At 35.5% G+C, this 21921-nt stretch overlaps 1 protein-coding gene across 3 annotated transcripts in view; it reads right to left on the reverse strand.

Annotated features, from left to right (window-relative positions):
* Positions 1 to 3254: 3254 nt before the first annotated feature.
* Positions 3255 to 21921, reverse strand: part of LOC114031944 (DNA endonuclease RBBP8-like) — a 122035-nt gene continuing 103368 nt past the window's right edge. For all 3 annotated transcript variants that reach the window (XM_027847164.1, XM_027847162.1, XM_027847163.1), the window contains exons 15-19: positions 18095 to 18256; positions 12959 to 13028; positions 10586 to 10682; positions 6830 to 6971; positions 3255 to 3638 (exon numbers count right to left, since the gene is read on the reverse strand). In XM_027847164.1, the coding sequence (XP_027702965.1) occupies positions 3541 to 3638; positions 6830 to 6971; positions 10586 to 10682; positions 12959 to 13028; positions 18095 to 18256 (569 nt within the window). In that variant the 3' untranslated portion in view covers positions 3255 to 3540. The remainder of the gene's footprint in view (positions 3639 to 6829; positions 6972 to 10585; positions 10683 to 12958; positions 13029 to 18094; positions 18257 to 21921) is intronic.

The following is a 21921-nucleotide window of genomic DNA, read 5'->3' on the forward strand; positions in this document are numbered from 1 at the left end:
TTTTTTTATTCCCTGTCACTTAATTTCTGTCTCTTCCTACCCCCAACCCGTTTTTGATGGGAACACACCCAAGACTGGGCTGCAAAGTTTATCTGAGTCAACGTGCAGTGGGATATATCAAGTCCATTAACCTGGGTATCTACCCTGAGAACACTCTAAGCAAACAGTATAGACTCCTGTGGGGTTTCAGTGCCACTTCCCTCAAGCCCAGCCCAGTGAAGCATCCACTGCACCACCTAGCTGCCCCTCTGAATTCTTAATGTTCATTACTTCTCACTGCAAAAGTTTTCTACACACAGACATACAAACATATGTAATTCCTGGGTAACCACTATGGTCCAAGTTCTTTCCTACCAAAATACTGCTATGGATATTTTGGCATATTGTATGCTTGTTTCTCTCTTTACTTAGAGGTACAGGTCCAGTAGTTGGGGATTACTGGGTCAAGTGGTATGGTCTTATTTTTGTATAGTTCCAAACTGAAATGGAAACAGTTGGATTTCATAGCTCTATCAACTTTTTGTTAGAATACCTATCTTCTCACAGGCTGGGACTAGCTTTTGTTAGGGAAGGGAGGCTAAGTTGCTAAAGTCTTGAGGGTCATATTTCTTCTTAGGGTAAGAATGGAGATGGACTGGAACTGGAGAGCAGTTTTGCTGCTAGGGTGAGTCTAAAATATGTGCAAAGTAAATTCCTTCACTGGCGGTACCCAAAATGTGTGTCTCCTTCCACAATGAGTCCATCACTTCTGTCATGCTTCATTTTTTTTGGTCCTCTGGAAGTAGTTTGTCATTACACTGATAAGAATTCTCAAGTCTTTCAAAGTTGTTTTTTTTTTATGTTGCTGCTACTTATATTGTTCTTTTAGTTCTGCACACTTTGCTCTGCATCAGTTCATACAAATCTTCCCAGATTTCTCTCATATTGTCCATTTCCTCATTTCTTATGATGGTAATATCTTATTTTTTAAAAATGTAGTTCTATTTTTTCAATTAAAAATCTATTTTCTCAAGGGGCAGCTAGGTGGTACAGTGTATAGAGCTCCAGCCTTGGAGTCAGGATGACCTGAGTTCAAATCTGGCCTCAGACACATAACACTTACTAGTTGTGTGACTCCGGGCAAGTCACTTAACCCTGATTGCCTCACAAAAAAAAAAAAATCTATTTTCTCTCCCTCCCCCATGGATGTGTGTGTGTTTGTGTGTAACCAAAACCCTTGTAACAAATATGTGCAAGCAAAACAAATTGTCATTTCATCATATTCAAAAGATATGTAACTCAATCTGTATCCTGGGTCCAGGAGGTGAGTATTGTGTGTCATCATGGTTCCTCTGGAATCATGGTTGGTTACTGCATCGATCAATTTTTAAACCCTTCAGTAGAAAATTGGGAAAGAATTTTTACAACCAGTCTCTTTGGTAAGGGCCTCATTTCTAAGATATATAGAGAATTAAGTCAAATTTATAAGAATACAAGTCATTCCCCAATTGATAAATGGTCAACAGATATGAGCAGGCAGTTCTCAGATGAAGAAATTAAAGCCATCTATAGCCATATGAAAAAATGCTCTAAATCACTACTGATTAGAGAAATGCAAATCAAAACAACTCTGAGGTACCACATCATACCTATCATATTGGCCAACATGACAAAACAGGAAAAGGATAAATGTTGGAGAAGATGTGGGAAAATTGGAACACTAATGCATTGTTGATGGAGTTGTAAAATGATCCACCATTTTGGAGAGCAATTTGGAACTATACCCAAAGGGCTATAAAAATGGGCATACCCTTTGACTCAGCAACAGCACTTCTAGGGTTATATCCCAAAGAGATCATACAAATGGGAAAAGGACCCACATGTACAAAAATATTTATAGCAATTCTTTTTGTGGTGGCAAAGAATTGGAAATTAAGAGGATGCCCATCAATTGGGGAATGGCTGAACAAGTTGTGGTATATGAATGTAATCGAATACTATTGTGCTATAAGAAATGATGAACAGGCTGACTTCAGAAAAACTTGGAAAGATTTGTATGCTCTGATGCTGAGTGAAGTGAGCAGAACCAAGAGAATGTTGTACACAATAACAGCCACGTTGTGCGATGACTAATATTGATAAACCTAACCCTTCCCAGCAATACAAGGATCTAAAACATCTCCAAAGGACTCGTGATGGAAAATGCTATCCACAAAGAAAGAACTATGGAGTTTGAATGCAGATCAAACCATACTGTTTGCTATTTTTTTTTCTTCTGTTGAGTTTTGTTTCCTGTTTCTGGTGGTTCCTCCTATTGGTTCTAATTCTTACTTACAACATCACTAATGTGAAAACATGTTTAATAGGAATGTATATGTAGAGCCTATATCAGATTGTGTACCGTCTTGGGGAGGGTGGTGGGGAGGAAGGGGGAGAAAAATTTTAAACTCAAAAGCATATGGAAGTGATTGTTGATAAATCAAAATAAATTAAATAAAAAAAGAAAAAAAATTTAAACCCTTCAAATTAATTTGTCTTTATAATGTTATTGTATAATTGTTCTGGTTCTATTAATTTCACTCTACATCAGTTCATGCAGATGAGTTGTTCCAGTTTTCTCTGGAAACATCTTACTCATTTTTCATGGTACACCACCATTCTATGTATGTTACACAACTTGCTTAGTCATTTCTCAAATGACTGATGCTCTCTTGGTTTCCGGTTTTTTGCTACCACAAAAAGAGCTGCTATGTGTTTTTTTGATGTTGCTTTTTTGTTACTTGAGTCTTTTCCCTCACACTGTGATCTCTTCGTGATAAAGAACCAGTGTAAGTATCACTGGGTCAAAAGGTATGTACATAGTCTAGTGAATCTTGAGTCAGAGTTGCAAATCTAGGGCCTATTTCTAAGCATGTTCTTTTATTCTATTAAAGACTCCATCTGATGGGTCTAATCTTATTTCTCATAATTACCTGTGGTTACTGCCCTCTCACACCCCCCCCATCCTCAAATCTTAAAAAAAAAAAACTATAAGCCAATTATCTGAATGTAAGGGTTGCCTATCCAGTCCTAGCTTGGCTTGTGCATAACTCTGATAGGAAGGAAGAAAATATGCATTTATTAAGCAATTACTATGTGCCAGGCGCTCTGTGTAATTCCAAATTGAAACTGAAAATAGGGATGCACACAGAAAACTTGAAACAAAACCTTTAAAAAAGGCTATTTTGGAAAAATGCAAATTGATAATGAAATCTCTATCACAATTTTTTTTTATTAAATTTAGGTATTACAAAAAACAAAGGATAAAATCTACCCCTTTAAGTTACACAGTGCAAAATGGAAGCACCTCATTGTTTCAAAGGTGCAAAATTAAGAAAAATGCATAAGCACAATAAATGTACTCAAAATTATTTTAAATATTTCCTGATATATTGTATTTAAATGATATATAAATCAGGTTATAGCAGATTTGAGAGGGGAAGAAATCAGTTTTAAATTCCAACTTTAACTATAAATAAACGAGGAATTTTGTTCTGGCACCTTTTGCAAGTTCTTCAATATCTATGTCTTTTGTTCTTTGCCTTTCGGAGAAAACATTGCATTGTAAGGCTGCCGCCTTTTGGGCCGCGGACAAGGATCAAGATCTTCCTTAATGTACCCTTAGAAAAAAGAGAACAACAACAAAAAAAAATCAGGACTTTAAAAAAATAATTCATTGCTAAGAAAGGTACATGCTACTAATACCTTACGTTATTTGCATTTTATGTTTCCTATAGCAATTTAGTTCATAAACATTTCTTTTAACACTGACATTCTGAAGTATATTTTATTGGGTCTAATCTTGATATAGAAGTGGTGGCCTTGGTTTTTCTGAGGCTCCACCTATGAAATGGAAATTCTGGTAGGTCTTGAAACAAGTTGGAAAGGCTTTGAAAATGGGCCTGGTGACAATGTATGTCTGTTACCTGAGAACCAGCTTAAATTCAGAGAAGCATATCACCAGGTTGACTGAGTTACACATTTTTTCAGCCATAGAAACTCTTGAAGACCATGTACCAAGTCTTAGATGTCTAAAGAATTCTGAGGTACAAAATCCTTTCCACTTATTAAAGCTATTTGAATTTGCCTATGAATGAAGAATAAGCAGAAAGAGCCACACAACAACCAAACACAAAAACATCAATGAAATACCTAGACCAGTAGTAGGGAACCTCTGGTTCATGGGCTAGGCCAGGTGCTTGGCCTGACTTTATTATCAGAGTCAAATAATCTCAGAATCGAAAAGACTTGAGAGTCATCTAGTCCACGTCCTAATTAATCAAACACTAATCCCCCTCTACAATATCCATTCGGCTTCTCTCTGAAAACTCCAGTGATGGGAATCCCAACACTTTCCTCTGAGGATGCTCATTCTAATTGATAGGAATTTTTTCATTACAATCACCTCTCAACAAGTCACCTGTTTACTCAAGGAACAAGCAAAATAAATTTAATCCTTCTACATGTAAACTCCTTGAGAGTAGGGATTGTTTCATTCTTTGTACTTGTATCCCCAGCATCGTGGTCTATAATAAAGCACTTACTGATTAATAAAGGTCCTTAAAACATATGGAAACTACCTCTATATCTTTTTGAAATCTTTTTTTCTCTAGGATAAACAAACCTGGTTTTTTCAATTTATATTTGTTATGACCTGGTTTCACGTCACCTCAATCAACATTCGGTTCACCTTCTACCAGTCGCTGATATCCTTTCTAAAATGTGGTTCCCAGAATGGAATTCAGGACCTCTGATTATACTGTGGTAAATACCACATAAGGTGATGATACCACTCTGGCCATGATGCCCAGAGAATAATTTTCTCCTTGGGAGAAGGAGGCTATGCCTTTATCTTGTAAAAAAGGAGATGATATGGACAAATAAAGAATTATGAATAGCAGCTAATCATTGAAAAATTAACTAGAATTTATAAAGTATATGTGATAAAAGATATATGTAATATAAGTAGTAACTTATAATACCTGCAGCCACAGAAAAGGGCTAGACCTGATGAAATAAAACTACTTAGAACTTACTCAAATTACCTTTGTTTCCTTAAGGTTTCTCCCCTTTAGCTTTTCCTGTTTTTCTCTCTACTGCTTAACTTTCGTCTTTTTTTTTTTTTTAAGGCAATTGGGGTGAAGGGTCACACAGCTAGTAAGTGTCAAGTGTTTGGTCTGGGGCCGGATTTGAACTCAGGTCCTTCGGGGCCGATGCTCTATTCATTGTGCCACCTAGCTGCCCCTACTGCCTAACTTTCTAGACAGATCTATTTTAGCTTTTCTAGTTGGCTCCTAGTTCTTTGCATGCCCTTCCCTAGCCAGTCTGTAGCTCAGTTTGTCTCTTACTCTCTCTGACATTAAAGGAATATTTGTATAGTCATTTATCAAACAAATGTATGGAAGGGTTTGGCTCTTTTTCCTTATTCTTTATTCATAGGCAAATTCTAATAGCTTAGTAAGTGGAAAGGATTTTGTACCTCAGGATTCTTCAGACATCTCAGACTTGGTACATGGTCTTCAACGAGTGGTTATTCTGTCTTGGAAAAGAATATAGCCAGGGTCCTACTTTACAAACTCAAACAAAGAATCATTCCATTAAACTGATGATGGGATTGAGAAGACTTTCAAGATCTTAAGTCTGTTAACCAGTATATTAAGCCAAGTTGATGGTTTTTGCTCAATTTTATTTTACTGCTTTGTGGACAAAGCTCTTATAAGCTGAGCTATATATAAATAGAGAGAATTAAAAGGGCCATCAGAGTTCATCCAGTCCAATCCCCTTATTTTACAGATGAGAAAACTAAAGCCTACAGAAGTTAAGTGATTTATCAAAGGAAACACAGTTACTAAGTGATAGGCCTAAGATATGAATCAAAGATTTCAAATCCTACATTCACTTGTTTATGGAAAAAGTAACTCTCTACATACTAAAACTTAAAAAAAAAAAAACCCAACCCATTTCTCTATAAATTTGATTAAAGAGTAGGATATATATTTAATTAAATTTATCCAAAACATTTATGCTGCTGGCCATAATGAAATTACACTAAAGTTTATAAAATACCAGTGCAGAAGGCCTTTAACCTCAGCAATTTGGAACAAAGTCCCGGTTTCAAAATCACTGCAGACTACGTTGGAAAAGTTGCACTTGATTTGAATTGCAGCTAACTACACTGAATACATAAAACTATGTTAACTCCCAGACATTCTCTTCCTCTACTAACATCCTATTCCAATGCCTTACTACTGCAGGAGGGGACTGTTTTTACAAAGGCTGTACTAGCAGATAAAAAGTTGACAATCTTGTCCAAGCTGGAAAGGCTTCAAGAATGGGCCTAGAGATAACCATGTTCAGGAGAAAAACCTAGCTAAGTTGAAAGGTTCATCACTGAAAGACTGGCACCACATGATTTTTTTTTTTTTGGCCACGGAAACTTTTGAAACTACTAATGTATGGAAGGGTTGTAACTGAATTTTAGCGGAGGGCATTGAGTGGAATAGTGGATAGAGTGCCAGGCACAGAGTTAGGAAGACATGTTCCTGAGTTCAAATCTGTCCTCAGACACTTACTAGCTGTGTGACCCTGAGCAAGTCAGTTATCTCTGTTTGCCTCAGTTTCTTCATCTATAAAATGAGCTGGAGAAGGAAATGGCAAATCACTCCAGTATCTTTGGCAAGCAGACCCCAAAAATGGGGCCACAAAGAGTCAGCCGCAACTAAACCACAACAACAGAGAAAAGGATATATTTACATTGGTGAAATCACAGATTTTTGAAGCATGGAAGCAAGTGATCATGCTATATTCTCACCTCTGTCCACACAAGTTTGAGTTGAAGGAAACCCAACTTCCCAGAAATTTTCAGGTGTGTTAGGAGGAATATAGCGGAAACGATGTCTTGAACAGGAGGCTAGTTTCTTTTCTCTTTCTTCTTCTGGAATATCTGCATAATACTAATAATAAAGATTAGCAAGTTTTTTCCCCACTCCTAAAGTGGGCATTACAGAGTCAAAGACAAATATGGCGCCTGTCAGGTATGTAAACAGAATGTTTGAAGGGTGAATAGTTTCTTGGTACAGGAAATCAACATTAGTACAACACTTTCAGTGATTTGTGTTCTTTAATGTTATTTTTAAAATTGTTCACTTTTAGGGTTGAATGTTTGCAGTTACTGTGCCTTTCCCCAAAAGCTATATAGCTTTCAATGACAAATAAACTCTATTTTTGACAAACTGCAATGATAATGAGCTTCTCATATATGTGTATATATGAAAACCATAAGTAAAACACTCAAAATTCACATCAAAAGATCTTAATTATTTTGGTAGTTTGAAGAATACATTTGGCCAAAAAAAATTTATGGTGGTAAAGGGCCTTAGAAATCATTTATTTCAGGCCTCTCATTTTACAAATGTGAAAATCAGAGGCAGGACTAGAAAACAAACCTCTTAACTTTCAGATTTTAATACAACTTTACTCAATGTTCAGGAGAAAAAAAATTATAGGACACCAACTATGGTGACATAAAAGGAAAAATCAAATGGAATGTATTGTATTATTGTATATAGTATTGTAGAGAAAGTGGGATACTGAAGTTTGCCATGAACTTACCTAGTCAATTCTACAAATTTTAAGTACTTGGGAAAGTGATGAAGAGTAGCTCAAATATATTCTTTAAGATTAAGATGAAATGCTGACAACCTTAACAAAAGGACTTAAAAGACTAAGTCTCTTTAAGCTGGAGGAGTTTAATTCATTTATATTACTCTTTCTCCTGTATAGATCTTGTTTGTAAGTAGTTGCATGTTGTAGTATGCATGTAAGTAGTATGCATGTTGTCTTCCCCTATTAGATGGTGGGGCAGTTAGATGGTGTAGTGGATTGAATTCTGGGGTCTGCAGTCAGAAAGACTCGTCTTCCTGAGTTCATATCTGACCTCAGATGCTTACTAGCTCTGTGACCCTGGGCATGTTACTTAACCCCATTTGCCTCAGTTTCCTCATCCGTAATGAGCTGAAAAAGGAAAAGGGCAAACCACTTCATTATCTCTGCCAAGAAAACCCCAAATGGGGTCACAGAGAGTCAGATACAACAGAACAAATTAGATTGTGAGCTTCTTGTGGATGGGAACTGTCTTTTGTCCTCCCAGTATGTACTACAGTGCCTGGCACATAGTATGCTTTAAAATGTTTACTGACTGTCTATATCTTAGCTATTATAAAGTTGTGGAATTTTAAAAACCTTTGTGACACATATCCAAATTCTCTACTACAGGTTGACGAAAGAAAAGACACTACAAAGATGGAAAGAAATTGAACCCCAACTCCTCCACAATCCAATTATGTGTAGTCTGTTGATGGGATCAGCCAGCTGTATTGGATGTTACCGAGATCCCTCTAGAGAACAATGAATATGTTTCAAAACAGGGATGTCTAGAAGTCTACATTAAATCTTTGTTCTGACTCAAGCCATGAGAAAATAAAGAATTGAATATAAGGTCATATTTATATGAACTGTTTAATATTGTACAGAAACAGGCTGTGAGGGAAAAAATGTCTCAACAACGAAGATAAAGAAAATCCTTTGATAATGATACTTTCTAAGCTAGCCAAGTTAACAAAAACAAATGGGGTGCAAAAATGGGCTTTCAATGAAGGTGCTGAACTATATGCCAAACTGAATTGGTGCTAGACAGTTAAAAGACAGCAACCTCTTATTGATAAAGGTTTAAAAGAAGAGTCAAATCAATCCCAAATAAGCTGATGTGGCATTCAAAATGGCAATGCACTTTTACAAACTATTATTTCACTTCATCATCACTTTTGTTCCTAATAATGCCTTTTAAATAAAAGTTTTATTGATTTGCTTATTTTTACATTTCAAACATTTACGGATTACTCCTGTTTCTTAAGAGGTCTCTTGTAACCAGATAAAAAAAGTCAAGTGAAACTAATAATTGACCTCATCTGAAAGTACATGTAATAGTTCACTTCTGTAGCATCCCTCTCTCCTCTCTATTTAAAAAAAAAAAATTAACAGAAACCTATATTCTCTCCCTCCCACTGAAAAGAAAAACAAATTTCTTGTAACAAATACACAGTCAAGTAAAATAAATTCCCTCAACAGCTATATACAGAAATATACATGTCTCAATCCAAACCTCTCTGTATTGGATAGGGAATAAGAATAAGGATTTCTATAACGCCTACTATGTATATGGTACTTTGCATAACTGATATTTGTTGCTTGCCTTCTCTGGTGAGTGAAATATGAAATGACTGAGGAAACAAAGGTTCAACCTAACAAGCTTGTCGATTAAGCAATGCATGGCAAATGCCCAGCAAACTGGGACCATGTTCCATACTCAAACCTTCATTAAGTTTCCTCAAATCATGTAAGGATGACTCTCATATAGATTGTGTATAGATGGGAGAGGAGGCAAATGATGTTGCTAACTTTTTATGTCTCTTGGCAACTTTTTTTTGCATTAAAATGTCCAATTTTTTTTTCCTATGCCTTTGGCATCCTTCTCTTCTTCATTGCCTGGCACATTGAAGGAGCTTAATAAATACTTATTGTATTGAATTTTCCCATAGTAAGATGATACCTCCTTTAAGGTTGGTAAAATATATTATTACTTAGATTCTTGAACTGGACCACCGCAGTATGAACAGGTGTTGTTATCCTCAATGTAGAAATGAGGATATTGAGATTGAAAGTGACAAATACAACTGCCTGAGATCATCCAACTAGTTAGTTCTCTCCTGGCTCTGATATGGGACTCTTTTGGCCACAGAGCACTATTCTTCAGTGTGAAAGGATAAACAAATGGGTTACTAACTTGATGAAAGTGATGATTCATGAGATAAAATTCCCTATCAGGACTCAGTAAGATTTAAATATACATTTCAGGAAGAATTGGGTTTAAATCCTGTCTCACATAACTTACTAGCTATGTGTCCCTGGATAAATCACAGAAACTCTCTGGACCTTAGTTTCTTCATCTGTAAAATGAGGACTTTTTCAAATGGGGAGAAGTTTGGAGGAAGAGAAAATAAATATTTGTTAACTGTAAAATAATTTATATTTTTAAATTCCACTAAAAATTGGGGGAGTGAGATTTATCTCTGAGGTCCCTTTTAGCTCTAAGAGAAAAAGATGATAAAGAGAAAGTCATCCATCAACCTTTTTCCAAAATATTAAGGAGCCACTGAAGTACCAAGTAAGAGAAAACATGGGTTAAAATAATTATATTTGAAGTAAAAATGGGTACACATTTCTTATTCTCAGTAACAAGAAATAAGGTTTTAGTTTCCAGATTCACTGCATGTGAGGGCTTAGAGACTGGGTTTCCATCCACTTGTCACTGCAGCACACTGTCTCAAGTAGTTTATTTTTCTTTCTTCAGTATTTAGTTGCTTCCATAATTCTTAAACTAGGCTAGAACTTTTCCTGGCGCAAATATGACTAGGATCAATACTTTTTTTGGGCAAACGGTAGAGAAAAAGTAAAACAACAGTATTAAAAACAACAGAGCAGTGAACAGAAATGTCAGAGGATTACTTACAATTTCACATTCTTTACATGTGTGTCCAAGCAATTTTCTCCTCTCTTCTTTTTTCCGTACCACCTCAATGTGAGGGAAATTTTGCAATATGGTTTTTCTGAAAGAAAAAAAAAGAGACGGGACTTACAATCATAATACTCACTACAAACATCTTAGTTTGGGAAAACATCAAAATTAATAATGGACATTTTTAATAGCTCTTTATGGTTTGCAAAATGTCATATATATATATGTATATATATATATATATATATATATAATCTGATTTGTTCAGACAACCTTTGACAAACGAGAATAACAAAATAAGACAATCCTAGTAAAATCCAGATACTCCTTTTATTTGCTCATTTTGTTTGAAAGGAAGAATTCATTTCTTCTTCCAGGTATCCTAGTACTATAATGAAAAAGGACAATACTGATGCTTTCCTTTCCTATTTATCCCTCTGAGTGAAGCAAATAATTAGGATATAAGGTGAAAAATCATTCACTATTAAAAAAAGGAATATAAAACCTGGGATTGGAGTTCCCTATTATGGCTGAAGAAGAGAATGCTGTGTCTAAAGCAATGTATCCATGCAAACTATACAAATTTAAGGCTTACCTGTATGTTTTTTTTGCTGAAGGAAATACTACCTTCTTCTAAATTCTTTAAGATGACACAATTCAAATATCAAAAGACTTATCTTATATCCTCTCCTGCAAAAAGGTGTTCCACTTTGGGGAGCACTACGAAAGGATAAAAGTCACTGAAGTGTACACAAAACAAGAAGCAAATAATGGAGTACTTTGGAGGAAGAAAAGCAATCCATAAACACAAAAGTGTGCATAATTGGTACAACTGTATCCTGCTTAAAGAAACCAATATATGAAAATCAAAAGATCACTGACAGAGTGGCTTCACATTACAGAAGAATTATTTGCTTCAAAAAGTAAATTCCCAGGGCAGCTAGGGTGGCACAGTTGATAGAGCACTGGCCCTGGAGTCAGGAGGACCTAAGTTCAAATCCAGCCTCAGACACATAATACTTCCTAGCTGTGTGACTCTGGGCAAGTCACTTAACCCCAACTGCCTCACTAAAAAAAAAAAAAAAATTGCACAATTAAAAAAAAAAAGTGAATTCCCAATTGCATTAAAAACATCATTTGATTTACAGTCAATTTTCACACAATTCAGATATGTTATCTATTTCATAAAAATAAAGTACTAATATCTAATTCTACAATTAGGCTAATATACACATATTAAGTAAGAACATTGTTCTCAAAACTATTTTCTAATTGTTCTACTTTCATCATAGGATTTTCCTGTATTTTTTTCCCCAGGTCCCAGATCCCAAATACTTGAAAACAGTTTAAGAATGAGGAATGGAGATCAAGGAATACAGCTAACACAGACAGACCTTAGTACAAAGGTTGCTGGGATCAGGAAGATCTGTGTTCAAATTCCGTTTCTGACCCTACTAGTTGTGACTATAGGCAAGTTCCTTGACCGCTGAGTCTTAGTTCATTTATCTATAAAATAAGGATAATAATGCCTGTAGTACCTGCCTCAGAAGGTTGTTGTACAGTCCAAAAGTATGTAAAACTCTTAGAACTATATTGTCTTACTCATTTCTTTCAAGGAACACACAGCGATGGCTTACAGAAAGAACCCTGGGCTCCAATGAAAGATTATTTGAAAGACATCCTTAACTGGGGTTTGCTGGCATATTCAGGTACAGAGGTAGCAGCAACACGTGCCTCCCTTTGCCCCAACCCAGCACATGGATTACATAGTAGCCATACCCCTTTTAAGTTCCTGAAATTATAGAACATAGTGGACTGGAATCCTTTGCTTACTGTTTTTTTTTCCTCTCAAGTATATATATGAAGATGACAGAAAGAAAGTATGATTCAACATATAGATTATATGAACTGCATAGACTAAGGATTAATAGAATTTTAAATTTTTACCAAAAGATAGAATAGAGATCGGAGCATACAATCTGGTTACTAAAGATTAAAAAGTTAAATTTAAAATCCAGAAAGATTACATTACTGGAGAAAATACCAGGCAATTTTCATACAATTTGATAATCTTACAAATAGCAGTATTTCAAGTCTGAAATACAATTGAATAAAAGATGTCTGGTTCCATAATGAAATGGAGAACTACTGTCTGGGCCAAAAGTAATAAACTTTCTCTCCTATAAAGTTGTTTCCTTTTCTCCGCTGCTGTTATGAAATGACTTTGATATTTTCTGATGATATCCCTTTTCTTCTTTTATAAATATGACTTTTAGCAGTTCAAAATAGCCTTCTTCCTAACAGAGATAGTTTTGCAATTCTTACAATTACTCTCTAACATAACCCACGTCCATCAAGATTAATTACCTTTCATCATCCTTAAAATAAGGCTCCACAAATGCTTTTTGTTTGACTTTGTCAGGTATATCTTCATGACCTGCAAAATAAACCAAAAAACAAAAAAACAACTCATGCATATGTCATAAACTGATGGCAGAAATCAGAAGAAATTAATATAATTCATAGAAGTAGAAGGGATGGATGATGCTATCGAGTTCAATATGTTCATTTTATAGATGAGGCCAAGAGATGTGAAGTGACTTTTCCCAGCTCATGAAGGTACTTAAATAGCTGAGCCAGGATCTGAACCCAGGCCTTTGCCTCCCATTTGTCTAGCTGAATGGGTGGCATGGCCTCCTGTAAAGTACAAATGGATTAAAATTCCTATGGCTTAGTTCCTTTTTCACCTGCAAAATAGGACTATTACTGCTTGTACCTATCTCAGTACTCTCATGAGGCTAAAATCAGAAAGTATGTGTGAAAGGTTTAGAACCTTAACAAAAACTCTGTAAATTTAAAGTATTATCATTTTCTAGTATTACCTATTTGGAAGTACAAGAAACACTCTCTTTTATTTCCCACTTTTGAATCCATTAGTGTTTATAACTGGCATTTAAGATATGCTAGAACTGACATATTCCTCTTAAAAGGTGAAAATTTAATGCTTTCATCAGGCACAGAGAAAAAATTAGTTGACACAATACAGATCAAAGCTCATGGACCCTGAATTGAAAGCTTACTATTAAAGCATACCCCTTCCTTAAAAAGTGTATCTTTCAACCAAAAAAAAAAAAAGTATATCTCTCCATCATCATCACTAACAAAGTCTCTGAGCATCTTTAATGTTCAAGACATTACATTTGACATGGGAAATCAAAGAGATCTAATATAAGGCCTTTATCCTCAAAGAGTACAACTAATTTAGTAGATAAGACATATAAATTTAAAAAGTAAAAATATTAATGATACAATATATAATGAAGGACTTTGTACTAAATTATCTTTAGGGTCCTTTCTAATGCCAAAATTCCACAATTCTAAGTAAAGAATGCAGCTGGTAGGGCAGCTAGGTGGCACAGTGGATAGAGCTCCAGCCTTGAAGTCAGGAGGACATGGGTTCAAATCTGGCCTCAGACACTTGACACTTACTAGCTGTGTGACCCTGGGCAAGTCACTTAACCCCGATTGCCTCACCAAAAAAAAAGGCAAAAAAGAATACAGCTGGTAAATGAAATGGGAATTCAGAAGGGATATCACTATGGACTGAGGAAGCTGAGGAAGGTTTCATAAAGGGTAGTAACTAAGTTGGGCCATGAAAAACAAAAAACTAGAGAGAAGGGGAAAAGGCAAACAAAATGAAAGAGACAGGGAAGCAGATTACATGATGCTGAGGCAGGAGTGAGGAGAGAAAAATGAAGATTATCTAAGGTAAGAACTTATATGTAAGGTAAAAGTGGGAGATAAGGGTCAAAGGAACTAGATGGTAGAAGGCTTTGAACGCCAGTCTAAGGAGTATGGACTTTATTCTTTAGGCAGTTTTTGAGTTTTGAGCTATATGACTATTCTGGCAGTGGAACATAATAAGACAGAATGCAGCAGAGGCTAGAGGTGAAGAAACTTAATTTCTGGCACAAGGTAACAGGAGACTAAACTATGTTAGCACAGCTATCCCTATAGAAACAGGAATTGAAAGGAAAGACTGAATAGGAGAAACATGGTGAAGGAGGATATTTAAGTGAAAATGTTCAGTAGGCACATCTAGAGCTCAGAGGAGAAGTCAAGTTTAATGACTATAACAGCTTTAAGAACAGATTGAACATAAAGAAGAGCAGAGGGCTAAGGACTGAACTTTGGAGTAACCTACACTGTACGATGTACATACAGCAAGGGAAGGAAACCAGGCAGCCAGAAAGGGACGACTAAAATCATGAAGTATAGTACATTACAGCTGAAAGGGACCCTGGAGATAATCAAATGCACTCCCCTTACGTTGTAGAGAGTACATCTGGAGCTGGGTGAGGTGACGTGCCTAAGGCTGACATACTAATAAGTGGCAGGGACAGTAGTACTCAAACTCGTGTTCTGAAGCTAAGTCCTTTGCTCTGACCATTCCATCTTGATTTCTTCAGAAATGTACTAGAAGTAGAGTATCATATAAGTCAGGAAAGAAAAAGTTATACTGTTAAAAACCACAGAGAGAAAAGGTCATTGGTGACCTTGAGGAAGATAGTTTTGTCAGTAATATGGGTAGAAGCCAGACTGCAGGGCAATATGGCAAACAAACAAAAACAACACCCCCCCCCCCAAGCAAAGAGATGATAAAGAAATGGCAGCACTCAGTGTAGATCATTCTTCAGAAGTAGAGTGGTAAAAGGAAAAGACAAAAAAAACCCCAAAAAACCTTTCTGGTTGTCAATAGTACCTGTTAGTAGTACCTATATCACTGATATAGAAAGGTTTGTAATCTCACACACACACACGATAACAAAAGCCAAAAGCTTCCAAAAAGTTTTAATTTTTTTTCAAAAAAGGTTTAAATGAACATCATTTCAGTGGGCCATGGGAAAAATGTTGAAACAAAGGGCCAAGACACTGGCAAAAGCCTGAAAGGAAAAGTGAGAAGCCCATAGAAGCTTCGTAAGTATTACATTTATTTATTTATAAGGAAATTTATAAGGTTTAACTAAAATCTACCAGATGCCTATACTATTACTATAGAGAGCTATATATCTTATTTTTCCCCCATCACTTAATAGTATTTCATTTTTTCCAATTATAGGTAAAGATAGTTTTCACCATTCACTTTTGTAAGGTTTTGAGTTCCAAATTTTTTTCTCTCCCCCCCCCCCACCATGGCATAGCAATCTGACATAGAGAGCCATGTATTTTAAATGATGAGGAAACTGGTCATAAGTACTTACAAACACTTAAAGTACTTGTTTGTTTGAAATATTAACATTTTTTATTCCTCCAGCTTTGCAGCAACTTATAAATATATTTTTATGTGAATGCAAAAGTCAGATAACTTCTGAATTCCACATCTTTGGGCAAATGTTCAAACTTAAGGTTTTCCTTTTTATATCTATATAAAACCAAGTGGCCATTTGTGCCCATGACATGCATGCAAAAATGTCTAAGGAAGGTATTTTCTTGTTTGTTTGTTTTTTTTGGTAAGGCAATCGGGGTTAAGTGATTTGCCCAGAGTCACACAGCTGGCGGGTGTTATGTGTCTGAGGCCACATTTGAACTCAGGTCCTCCTGACTCCAGGGCCGGTGCTCCCACTGTACCATCCAGCTGCCCCTAAGGCAAGCATTTTCAATACAAATGTGAAGCCCAAGTCGTTACCAGTTGGGGCTCAGAGATACGGTCCCTATTCCCTTTGCTTGACAGGTTAAAAGAGACTAAAGATGTTTTTACTAGCAGCTCAAGTTAGAAACTCTGAATGACTTTGCCTATAAAAAAAAAAAAAAGATGCACACAGTGGTCAGCTTATTTTGTACTACTATGAGAAGCCTTGTGAGGAACAGCATGGTGCAGCTTTGCCTCTCCACTATGCTGTCTGTGACTCTGGATGAGCCACTTTGCTTCTCAATGCTCTAGACCAGAGTTGCAAACACATGGTTTACGCCTGGTAGCCCAAACCAGCAGAAAATGTAATTGGGAAATATTTAACAAAGTAAATAAAACACAATAAAGTACAGATAATGTTAATATGTGGTTTTTCTATGTTAATATGGAACCCCATATTATATATATAACCCCCTAGAAATCTTTCTGTATAGTTTAATGGCTCCCATTTCTTACTGCATTTGACACCAGGCATGTGGCTCTCTACCACAGTAAGTGTCAGGTGTGAATCTGGAATGGGGGAGAGGATTTCCTCCTCTGGGAGTTCCCTATATCACTGAAATCATCAGGCCAGTCCCAATCCCTGAAAAGTTCTGGGCTGGGGTCCCAAACTTATTAGATAGGTGAACTTGGAAGTCACTTCACCAATCTCTGGGTTTCACTCATCAGTTAAATGAGGATAATAACACTTGAACTGCCTGCCGCAGAACGTCATAGTGTTGTTTTAAGGAAAACATTTATAAATAATTAAGTTTGCAAAGCCTGTGGACTTATTTTCATTTTTTTGCGCTATAGAAATATGAACTATGTAAGCTTTTGTGGGATGGTCTAAAAACTGCTCTGTATTTCTATGGGAAAAATGTTTTGAGTTCTAAACTTAAAAATGAACTTCCAAAATGCAGTCTACCTGTAAATTATATGCCACCTGCTGATTAAATTTTAAGATGTCTTTAATTCTGTCTCCTCTTCATTCTCTCCCCCTACTCTCACCGCCCCCCCTTAATTAGGAATGAATTTACTTTCAGTCTTCAAAACACATTACTGGGACTTAGGCATGTTCTTAATCAATTATTTAGAAAAATTATGTTAAGTGAGGTCTGAGTCTTATCCTACTATGGGTGCCTTCTTGCTCGCAGAAGGGCTAGGATGCATCTCAGTGATTATGTTTGTCTGGTTTTGGAGAGAAATCCTTTTACAAAATAAATTAGTAATTAACTCTGACTTGTGAAAGAACCTTTCCTTTAAAAAAGATGATCCTATTAGTACTCACATTACTTTCTGACTGTTCTTGGCAGAATAACTTAATAAAGGTCTTGTCTGAATAGCTGTAAATGATTCAGCTTGGTTATCCATATTAGAGCCTTAGAAAATTCCAATTCAAACTACCAGCTATAATTTCATTGAAGTATAATATTCCCCCTTTAACACCTACCCCACCTATGTAAATGTCACCTGAAAAAGATTCTAAGCCTACCTGTACCCTTAATTACTTCAAGTAATAACGGTATCTGAAATGGGAGAAGACAGGTCTAAATTATTTGTCTGTCTTTTTTCTAAATCTTTCCCCATTCCCCTTCCTACTCTATAACTGTTAATTTAGTTTTGACATGAAATTTTAATTAATTTCTTTTAAAAATCAATTCAAATAAGAAAAGTGAAATCAACAGCTAAATGAACCACTATACAAGCCTCTTTTAATTAGAATGATCATTTAATTAGCACAAGGTCAACTCTTGACTAAGAAGGTTCCTCTACAATTTTCATGAACAGTTGATTAAAAGACAAGCTACACTTTGAAGGATCAACACACTTACTGTTTAGTTTCTTTGCAGCAACTGATAATTCTTCATCTTCTACTTGGTGATTTTCTTCTGGCTCACACAGTGGAGAACCATCTGCCAAATAGGATTCGTATTCTTCACGTGTTGTTTGATCAAACAGTTCTGATAAGCTATCATTCACTCTTCTTTCTCGCTCTATGGAAAAGATAAATTGTTTTTAGGCAACAAATAATTTATACATACATAAGTATAAGGGGCGAGGAATACAAACCCTGAATGCCATGGAGTTGCATCATATATTAACAAAATAACCTGAAGTTTTGCAATGTGACTGTAAAATGTCTTAGCCATATTAAAAGTAACTTCATTCTTAAAATACAGACAATTATAAAGTCTTTATATTTTAACTTTTTTATCTTTAAATTACCAGTAATGTGGTTGATTGGTATGAGCAGGCTGTAACACATACTGAATGAAGAAATGAAGAACAAGAATAGAAGGGAGTAATCTAGGAATTGTTTAAGAGTGTGGTTATGTGTCAAGGGCAAGAAGTGACAAGAGGAGTGCCTAAGTATTCCACTGGCACTCTGGTGATATGAATGATATGAAAGAAAGAAAAGATTCCAGCCTATTAGGTGGAACCTCTATAGGAAATTTATGGAAGGTCATAGTCAAGAATCCTATAGGATGGGCAGGCCCAGATGTTTAACACTCTGTATCACTGAAGGAAACTTCCAAATGAAGGAGATCAAAGATCCATTCAAGTTTTTATTTTTATGTAAACTATTTCCATATTAGTCATTTTGTACAAGAAGACTCAAATAAAAGAAAAAAATGAAAGTGAAAAATAGCATGCTTCAGTCTATATTCAAACAACATAAGCTCTTTCTCTGGAGGCAGATAGTACGCTTCATCATTAGTCCTTTGGGATTATCTTTGATCACTGTATTGCTGAGAATAGTTAAGTCATTCACAGTTCTTCATCAGACAATGTTGTTGTTACTGTGTATAATAGTCTCCTGGTTCTCTTCACTTTACTCTGCATCAGTTCATGTAAGTCTTTCCAGTTTTTCTGAAATCATCCTGCTCATCATTTCTTATAGCACAAAAATATTCCATTACAATCATATACCACAGCTTGTTTAGCCATTCCCCAACTGATGGGCATTCCTTCGATTTCCAACTCTTAGCCTCCACCAAAAGAGCTGCTATAAATATTTTTGTACAAATAGGTCCTTTCCCCCTTTTTTTGGATGTCTTTGGGATTATTACTGGGTCAAAGGGTATGCACAGTTGCATAGCCCCTTGGGCATAGTTCCAAATTGCTCTCCAGAATGGTTGATTAGTTCACAACTTCACCAACAGTGCATTAGTATCCCAGTTTTCCCACATCCCCTCCAGTATCCAATAATTTCCTTTTTTGTCATATTAGCCAATCTAATAGGTGTGAGGTGGCACCTCAGAGCAGTTTTAATTTTCATTTCTCTAATCAATAGTGATTTAGAGCACTTTTATGTGACTATAGATAGCGTTGATTTGTCTGAAAAACTGCCTGTTCATATCTTTTGACCATTTATCAATTGGGCAATGGCTTGTATTTTTATAAATTTGACTCAGTTCTCTATATTTGAGAAGTGAGGTCTTTATCAGAGATATTTGTGCAAATTTCCCCCCAGTTTTCTGCTTTCCTTATCATTTTGATTGCATTGGTTTTGTTTGTGCAAATACTTTTAAATTTTATATAATCAAAATTATCTATTTTACATTTTGTAATGCTCTCTTTATCTTCTTTGGCCCTAAATTCTTCCCTTATCCATAAATTTGACAGATAAACTACTCCATGCTATGTTAATTTGCTTATGGTATCACCCTTTATGTGTAAATGATGTACCCACTTTGACTTTATTTTAGTATACAGTGTGATATGATATACTGCTGTAATCTTTTTGCCAGTATTTTGTTCAAAATTTTTGCATCTATATTCATCAAGAAAATTGGTCTATAATTTTCTTTCTCTGTTTTGGCTCTTCCTGGTTTAAGTATCAGCACCATATTTGTGTCATAAAGGGAATGTGGTAGGACTCCTCCTTCACCTGTTTTTCCAAATAGTTTATATAGTATTATATGTTCTTTATAGGATTAAATGTTCTTTAAATGTTTAGTAGAATTTGTTTGTGAATTCATCTGGTCCTGCAGATTTTTTCTTAGTAAGTTCTCTGATGGCTTGTCCAATTTCTTTTTCTAAGACTGGGTTAAGTGTTTTATTTCTTCTGTTAATCTGGGTAATTTATATTTTTCTAGATATTCATTGATTTCATTTAGATTGTCAAATTTATTGGCATATAATTGGGCAAAGTAGCTCCTAACAATTGTTTTAATTTCCTCTTCAATGGTGGTGAGTTCACCCTTTCATTTTTGATACTAGTAATTTGGTTGTCTTTCCTTTTTAAAATCAAATTAGCTAATGGTTTATGCATTTCATTAGTTTTTTCATAAAACAAGCTTCTAGTTTTATTTATTAGTTCAATGGTTTTCTTACTTTCAATTTTATCAATCTCTGTTGATTTTCAGGATTGCCAATTTGTTCTTTAATTGGGGATTTTTAATTTGTTCTTTTTCTAGTTTTTTTAGTTGCATGCCCAATTCACTGATCTGCTTTTTCTCTATTTTATCGATGTAAGCAATTAGAGATATAAATTTTCCCCTAAGTACTGCCTTGGCAGCATAGGATGTTCTCTCATTGTTGTCATTTTCTTTAACGAAATTATTGATTGTTTCTATGAGTTGTTCTTTGACCCACTTATTTTTTAGGATTAACTTCCAATTAATTTTTAATCTCTCTTTCCATTGTCCATTACTGAAATTAATTTTTATTCCATTATGATCTGAAAAGGACAAAGTTACTATTTCTGCTTTTCTGCATTTGGTTGTGAGGTTTTTATGTCCCAATATATGGTTAATTTTTGTGTAGGTGCCATGTACTGCTGAGAAAAAGATATATTCCTTTCTATTTCCATTCAATTTTCTCTAGAGATCTATCATATGTAACTTTTCCAGAATTTTATTTACTTCCTTAACTAGTTTATTTTTTGGTTAGACTTATCTAATTCTGAGAGGGAAAAGTTGAGGTCCTCCACTAGTATAGTTTTATTATCTATTTCCTCCTGTAACTCATCCAACTTCTTCAAAAATTTAGATGCTATACCACTTGGTGCATATAAGTTTAGCATTAATATGACTTCATTATCTATGGTACCTTTCAACAAGATATAGTTTCCTTCTTTATCTCTTTTAATTAGACCTATTTTTGCTTTGGCTTTATCTGAGACCACGATTGCTACCCCTGCTTTCTTTGCTTCAGGTGAAGCATAATAAATTCTGCTCCAGTCCCATACCTTTTACCCTGTGTGTATCTCTCAGCTTCAGATGTGTTTCTTGTAAACACATTGTAGGATTCTGGTTTTTAATCCACTCTGCTATCCACTTTCATTTTATGAGTTCATCCCATTGCCAATTACAGTTACGATAACTGTGTATATCCCTCCAAGCTAATTCTTCCTTGTTTATCCCCACCCCTTACCACCTCCCACCTTTTCCTTCCTCACAAGTCTTTTATTTCTGATCACAGCTAACCCCCAACCAACACTCCCTTTTATCCCCCCTTCCCCTTCTATTATCCCTGTCCTTTTAAACTTCTTTATAGGGTTAAGATAGATTTCTGTAACCAACTGAGTGTGAGTTTCTTTGAGCCAATTTTGAAAAGAGTAAGGTTTAAGCTTTGCCTCCCCCATCTTCCCCTCCATTATAATAGCTCTTTCATGCCTCTTCTTTGTGGGATAATTTACCTCATTCAATCTCCC

Source organism: Vombatus ursinus, unplaced genomic scaffold, assembly GCF_900497805.2.
Source record: "Vombatus ursinus unplaced genomic scaffold, bare-nosed wombat genome assembly UNPS02015255.1, whole genome shotgun sequence".
Classification (NCBI taxonomy): domain Eukaryota; kingdom Metazoa; phylum Chordata; class Mammalia; order Diprotodontia; family Vombatidae; genus Vombatus; species Vombatus ursinus.